This window comes from Eptesicus fuscus, chromosome 18, assembly GCF_027574615.1.
Source record: "Eptesicus fuscus isolate TK198812 chromosome 18, DD_ASM_mEF_20220401, whole genome shotgun sequence".
Lineage (NCBI taxonomy): Eukaryota > Metazoa > Chordata > Mammalia > Chiroptera > Vespertilionidae > Eptesicus > Eptesicus fuscus.
Genome location: NC_072490.1, coordinates 2,826,713 through 2,833,923, shown reverse-complemented (window position 1 = coordinate 2,833,923; position 7,211 = coordinate 2,826,713). Strand labels below are relative to the sequence as shown.

The 7,211-nt window shown below is 61.4% G+C and overlaps 1 protein-coding gene and 1 long non-coding RNA gene across 2 annotated transcripts; both read left to right on the top strand.

Moving 5' to 3' along the window:
• The first annotated feature begins 27 nt into the window (after positions 1-27).
• LOC103300466 (IQ domain-containing protein F1) lies at positions 28-1,990 on the top strand. The gene is made up of 4 exons (XM_028132440.2): positions 28-126; positions 269-379; positions 501-563; positions 1,537-1,990. Exons 1-4 carry the CDS (start codon positions 124-126, stop codon positions 1,981-1,983), a joined length of 624 nt encoding a protein of 207 aa, XP_027988241.1. The 5' UTR covers positions 28-123; the 3' UTR covers positions 1,984-1,990.
• Positions 1,991-4,931: 2,941 nt separating this feature from the next.
• LOC129147118 (uncharacterized) lies at positions 4,932-6,026 on the top strand. Its single transcript, XR_008554447.1, has 2 exons — positions 4,932-5,046; positions 5,629-6,026. It is a non-coding gene; the product is annotated as an uncharacterized LOC129147118 (long non-coding RNA).
• The last annotated feature ends 1,185 nt before the right edge of the window (positions 6,027-7,211 follow it).

Here is a 7,211-nt window from a genome sequence, read left to right as displayed (position 1 = left end):
GGTTCCTGAGTCATAGCTGCCCTTATGACATCATAGGTCTCCCCCCTCTCTTTCCCCATGCCTTGGCAAGAGTAACAGACCTGAGGGGATTTGAACCATCTACACCCAACCCATGTGGGACCAATGGTAAGGGACAGATGCAGGCTTTTCAGGGATGTCCCCCAGGATGAGGGGGCGCCCTGACGCCTGAGTGCGCCGGGAGCCCCGGGAGCCGGGGGCTGGGATGCTGAAGGGAGAATATCTCCTTCCCCCCAACTGCTGATTGCAGGAGGTGGACCGGCCGGAGAACATGGACGAACACGCTGAAGAGCAGCCTCAGCAGCAAGGGGAGCCGACGGGCTCCCCCCCAGCACCGCTGGCCCTAGAGGAGAAGGTGGAGGTAGGCGCCCTGACCTGGGTCCGGCCTGTCGCCTGGGGCCTGGGGCTGGTGTCCTCTGCGCGGCCCAGAGCTAAGGACAGGAACAAACTCCTCGCCTGTCCTCTCCCCGTTTCTTTTTCAGGCTAACAGTGCGGACACAGCTGAGGCAAAGGAAGTGGATAATGCTAATGAAAGACCCCAAAAAGTATGACTCCCCCAGACACACAGGGCTGGGCTGGGCTAGGGTGGGGCGGGGCTGCGGAACGGAGTGGCCCACACAGGAGAAGCGGGGCCTTGCGAAGGGTTGTGGCTTGTGCGTGTGTGTTTGCTTGTTCATTAGGGTTGAAGTGGGGAAGTGAGGATGGGGAGGAGATGGGGGGTGGAACTGCAGGCAAGTCAAACTCCGGCCGTGGCTGGGGGTGGAGGAGACTTTCCTTTTGGTGAATCTTCACCTGAGGATGCTTTTCCAGTGCTTTTCAGAGAGTGTGGAAGGGAGGGCAGGAGGGGGGAGGGAGGGAGGGGAGAGGGAGAGAGGGAAAGAGAGAGAGAGAGAGAGAGAGAGAGGTCATTGGTTGCTTCTAGCACATGCCCCGACCGGGGCAGGGAGCAAATCCCCAACCCAGGTATGTGCCCTTGACCGGGAATCGAACCCGTGACCCTTCAGTGCACAGGCCAACGCTCTAACCACTGAGGCCCACTGGCCAGGGCTGGAGGACACTTAATACTGTGGCATGCAGGGGAAGAGAGCATGCCGTGGACTAGAGTTGGGGTCAAAGACGAAAGGGCAGAATTAGCCAAAGATGCCACTTCTCCAGGAGGTGGGTGGGGCCTGGAGGGAGGGGTCCTGGGTCCTGGGCAGGTAACCACGGTAACCCTTTGACCGACAGCTCATGGTGCCCTTGCCCTAGGCTGGCCGCCAGGGCAGGTGTGATCCCATTTTATGGATGGGGACTCTGAGGCCCAGAGGTCAGTGTGTCCATGTCCGTTAGCCAGGGAGGGACGGGGACAGGACACCTGCTTGGCCCCTGGTTCCAGTCAGTGTTTCTGAGGCCCGGGAAGGAGGGGTGATTATTGATAGGGAGTCCGGTCCCTCCGTGGCAAACCCCCAGATCTGAAGTGGGTGGGTGGGGGGGAGGGCATGCTCTGAACGGCCTCTTTTTTTTTTTTTTTCTTGCAAGATCTCAGGAAACAAAAGTAGGCCGCCCCCCAGCGACCCAGAAGTGGTGAGGATCCAGGCCTGGTGGCGGGGCATCCTGGTGCGCAGGTCGCTGCTGTTTGCGGCCCTCGGCGCCCTGACCATCCAGCGCTGGTGGAAGCAGATCCACATGCGGGCGCTGGAGGCGCGGCGGCGGGCCGTGCTGGAGGCCTTCACCCGGAAGGAGTGGGCGGCCGTCCGGCTGCAGTCCTGGGTCCGCATGTGGCGCATCCGCCTGCGCTACTGCCGCCTGCTGCACGCCGCCCGCATCATCCAGGCCTACTGGCGGTGCCGCTCCTGCGGCTCCCGGGGCTTCATCAAGGGCCACTACCGAGTCACGGCCAACCAGCTGCACCTGGAGCTGGAGATCGTGCTGGGCTCGGAGCCCTGCTTCGTGTCGGAGTGTATCCCCCTCCCAGTAAAGCAGTGACGCCGGCCTCCCCGCCTGTCTGTGGGGCCCGCTCCAGGAGCTCAGGGCCAGCGATGGCGGGCGCTCAGAGGAGCTGGCAGGGGTTGTGGTCAGAGGAGAGGGACTTGGAGCCCCTGCCCAGGCTGAGCAGAGACTGGGCTCGGTGGGAGAGTGCCACGCCGGCCAACTCGGAGCATCGGTCGTGTTTGGTCTGCGGGTGCGTCGCCCCAAGGCTGTGGGTCATGGGAGCCTCGAGGGTGGCTGGGTGGTCACGGCAGTGGCAGCACGGTTGCCAGGGATTCGCCCACCCAGGCCTGCTTGGTCTCCCACGCCCATGATTGACAGGAGCCCACCCACCCCAAACTCTGGGATCCAGGCTGCTGTTGGTTGGGAATCGCCCCGGGACTCCCAGGCAGGGAGAGAGCGAAGGAAGGCAGGCTGCTCCAGGCTCCCGGGCGCAGGCCCGTCAGCAGGGAGCCCCACACGAGGCTGGTCCTGGGGACCAGGACGAGCGAACTCTGCACCCGCCCACAGGATGGAAGCGTACCGAGGCCTCACCGGATCCAGGCACCCGCGCCGTCCAGGGGTCTCACCGCTGCGCTTCCCCCTCCAGGCTGCGCCTTGGAAGCAGCTCCCCATGGGAACGGGCGGGGTACCCCTACTCTACATCAGCAGCAGAACAAGGGAAGTCGCTCCGCAAACCTCGAACCCGGGCTGTCGGGGACAGACAGCGTTCCTGGTGGAGGGGCAGCTGCAGAAAAGGCACCCCGGCCGGCCCGGGCGTCATGGTTGGGGCGCCGCCTGTCCCGGCCCTCGGGGAACAGGGAGCCCACGTCCGCACACCTTCCTGTCCGTCTCCCCTTGAAACGGGGGGAGCTCACCCTGGTGCCTCCAACCCCGTCTCAAACCCAGCGTCCCCAAGTCTCCGGTCACATTGCTCCTCCAGCGTCCGGACAGAGCTTGTCCTCCCACTCCCTGAATCCACCTTTGGATTTGATCCCCCCGTCTGTCCCGTCTCCCATGGCTGCCTCTGTGCTGGGCGGGCGCTGCGCCCCCTGCCTGAGCCCCCGGCCGGGCCATCACCCCCTCCTGTGGCTCCGGTGCCCGCTCCCCACATTGGCCGCTGCCCCGTGAGAACGCTCCGCTCCCCGGCATGGCTGGTGTGAGGCGGAGGGTGCCCTCTGCGTCCCGCCCGGGGGTGGTACCGGCCACCACCGTGACCTTGAGCCCTCCTCGCCAGCCTGGGTCCTGACTCCGTGCCAACTGGCCGCTGCGTGGACTCCTCTCTGTCAGGGCCCCGGGTGGGGCTCATCTCCGACGCCAACACCTTCCTCACCCTCTGGCATCCACACCTGCTCCGGGCCGCGGTGGCGCTTCCCCGCCCCCTGGTACACCCAGGACGCCTGTCCAGCCCGGTGCCTCTCAGACTGATGGTTCAGGAAGGGCAGGGAGGGACATGAGGGAAAGGATGAGTGGACACTGAGATTTCAATTAAAACACAGCGATAAGCCCTGGCTGGTGTGGCTCAGTGGACAGAGCGTCAGCCTGTGGACTGAAGGGTCCCGGGTTCGATTCCATCAGGGGCACACGCCCGGGTTGAGGGCTTCATCCCCAGGAGGGGGCGTGCAGGAGGCAGCTGGTCAACAACGTTTCTCCCTTCCTCTCGCTCTAAAAATAGTTTTAAAAAATGTTTTTAAGTAAATAAAGAAGGGAGCACAGACCCAGAAGCTCCCGTCGCGGTTGAATGCGTGTCCCGGGAAAGGAGGGGCGGAGCGGAGAAGGGAGCTGCCCCGAAGGTGAGACGGACGGGGCTCCGAGCAGGTCGCCGCGCAGTCCCCTGACGGATGCGGGCTCAGTGCTTCAGTGTCTGGGGGACCTCAGCCAAGGACCGCCCTGCTCGGCACAGCGGGGGGGGGGGGGAGGGACGGCGGGGGGAGGCGCCCCGAGGGAAGAGGCGCTGAGGCGCTGAGCGCTGCACCACCTGAACTGTCACCCAAGGGTGCGGGCGGGCGACGGGGGTTTCCATGAATTCCGTCCCCCTCTGGCTTCTCCCAGGTGTTTCTGGGCGGTGAACTCGGACCCAGCACACCGTCCTTAACAAACGTGCCGCGACGGGTGCCCGTGAAATGTGTTGCTACAAACAAGGGTTTTCTATTCAAATGTGTGTATTTCTTTCTAGAAATCCTTACCCAAGGACATGTATTTATTTAGTTTTTTGCTGTTGTTAATCCTCACCCAAGGAGTGAGGATATATTTTTCCATTGATTTTTAGAGAGCGGGACGGAGGGCGAAGAGAGAGGAGAAGCACCCATGTGTGAGACACACATCCATTGGTTTCCTCCCACACGTGCAACCCAGGTACGTGCCCCTGACTAGGAATCGAACCCGAGACCCTCAGGTGTGAAGGCTCTAACCATTGAGCACGCCGGCCAGTGCTGAGGATGTTTTTGTCGATTTGAGAGCGAGGGAGAGGAGAGAGAGGGAGAAACATCTATCGGTTGCCTCTGGTACACACCCTGATGGGATGGCACCACACCCTGGGCATGTGCCCTGATCAGGAATCGAACCCACAACTCTCCGGTGCACAGGAGGACGCTCTGGCCCAGCCACACGGGCCAGGGTGCACAGCAGGCACTTAAAGTCACAGGGAGTGAACTGTGAGGGTCGGTGGCTACTTGTAGGTTCTTGCAGCTCGAAGCAAGTTACCAGAAGGCTCAGAGCTCACCGAATGGGCAATCACAGTCTGTCTACGAGCGAGAGCAGGGGGCCTCCTCCAGCCTGGGACGCTCCACCCACCCCGAGGGGCAGAGAAGGCCGGGCCGGGACACGGGCGTCAGAGGGGCCAACCTCTCCACCCAGGTGGGGTGCTGGGCCAGACCCGGGCAGGAGAAAGAATGGACGTCTGACACGTGGGCTGGGGTCAGCTGGGTTGATGGCCCCCCAAAACTTGCATTTCCAGGTCCCCCGGGACCCTTTGAGTCTGAAGAAGCACGGCAGACCTCCCTGAGGTCACCGGTGGCCACGCGCACAGACCGTGGGGAACGGGTGACACAAGCGACAGAGGCAACTACCCTGCGCTCGCAGGTGACCCACCGCTGTTCCCGCCCCCCTGTCCCCTCGGCTCAGACCTGTGGGCCGACCGAGGAACATGCCGGAGCCTGACGTGCGGATGGTTAGGGTTAGGAAGTGCGAGCCAGCCCAGCAGACAGCCGGAGCCGGAGCCTCCCCCGGGGTCGCCCCAGAGGCAGCGGTGAGGGAGGGCCTGTGTGGGAGGAGGCGTGGCCGGGGTAGTTGATGTGGACCTTGCAGGGTGGTCAGCCTCCTGGGAACACCGGTGGCTAACACGATGAGTACCCACAAGCTTTTTATTAAAAAAATTGTGTTTATTGGCTTCAGAGAGGAAGGGAGAGGGAGAGAGAGAGAAACATCAGTGACGACAGTGATGAGAGGGAATCCTGGACCGGCTGCCTCCTGCACGCCCCACACTGGGGATGGAGCCCACAACCCGGGCCTGTGCCCTGAATGAGAATCGGATCATGACCTCCTGGTTCACAGGTCGATGCTCAAGCACTGAGCCACGCTGGCCGGGCCCCATAAGCTTTAAGCACTTCATATTTTCATAAATTTTGTCCAATTAAGCCTTATTTTTTTTTGGTTTGTTTTCAGCTCCACACATCTTCCCACCATCGGTTTTACCACATCTTAGCGGATCCCACTTCAGGGTGCAGTGAGTTAGTGTTTTCTCAGCGTCTCCCACCAACACTGGCACTGGTTTCAGGCAGACTCCTCACCGAGCCCGGGTCCCTCCGTCCCTTCCCGGTTGGCAGCCCCGCCTCGGACGCGCAACAGCTGAGCGGGACTGGCGACATCTGCCGGCTCGTTCGGAGCCAAGGAACCCACTCGAAGCCATCTGGCTCTGCCTTTAATTGACTATTGATTTTATTCCCAGTGTCTTCAACGCCTGGCGCCGCTCTCTCACGGAAAGGCTAATGGTGTTAAGTTTATTTTCTCCGGACACAGGTTTTGTCTCTTCCAGTGGCTACAATTAAACATGATTTAATTAACTCGCCGCTCGTAAACATCTCTTCCCGCCCGGCTAACGAACGAGCCATTTGGAAGCTGCTGGCAGACTCTTCCATCTTTTATTTTTGGGAAGACAGTCTGCTGGGAGGAGAGTCAAAGCTTCGCACGGCCACATTTCACCTGCAGTGCTCTCTCGGGAGCGGGGACACTGGGCCGCCGGGTGCGCTGAGGGTCTGCGTGATGCGCGCGCTGCTGGGCCATTGTCTTCGGTGAGACCTGTTCAGGGCCACGTCCCCCTCGTTTCTAGTTTTGACACGGCGGGTCAGCACGGTGGGTCAGCACAGCCTAGCAGCGTGTGGGGCCCACAAAACCCTGGGTGCTCTGCTGTGTGCAGCCGACGGCAGACTGGGGCGTTCGATGGGCCAACTCGTCTTCGGCCGGGCTCCCCGAAAGCGACTCTGAGATGGGAATCTGCATGTGCTCTCCTAAGGAAGCGAGGGGTGCAGCATGGGGCAAAGGACGAGACTGACCTGTCACACCTGCACACGGTCCCCGCCGATCCTACAGGAGGCGTGGCAGCCGGGATGGCTCCTCCAGACTCCTTCCCAGTTGAGGCGGGGGGAGGGGGGGGGCCTGGCCTTCGTCGTCTCCTGCACGCGTTTGCCAGCGCTTCTGTAACCAAGTACCATCCACGCGTGGCTCAGAGCAGCAGGCATCTGTTGTCTCACCTTTCTGGAGACCAGGAGTCCAGAAGCAAAGTGCTGGCAGGGCCGTGCTCCCTCGGGAACCGGCAGGGGGCGGATCTTTGCTTCCTTCTGGCTCCTGGTGGGGTTTGGCCGTCTTTGGAGTCCTTGGCTTACAGATGCATCATCCAATCCCAGCGATGCCAGGTGTCCTTTCTGCAGTCTGGCAGCTTTTGCTTAGCTAATTTTTAAAGATTCAGGATGGAGGTTTCTCGGATTTTCTTCTTCTTCTAGAAACAGTGAGACTCAGAAGCATCGGAAAAGCATGTTGAGAGCTGAGTCTCGGAGTGAGGCCGGGCTGGGACCAAGGGTTGGCTCCCAGGCTGATCCGCTGGGAGACCAGGGTAAGCCAGGTAAGGTCTCTGCACCTCCGTTTCCTCACCTGTGAAGTGCGGGAATGTCATTACTCCCTTGATCCTGCCAAGGACGTTAGAACTAGGGACTAGACGCTGGGGACTGATGTGGGTCTTCTTAGAATGGAAG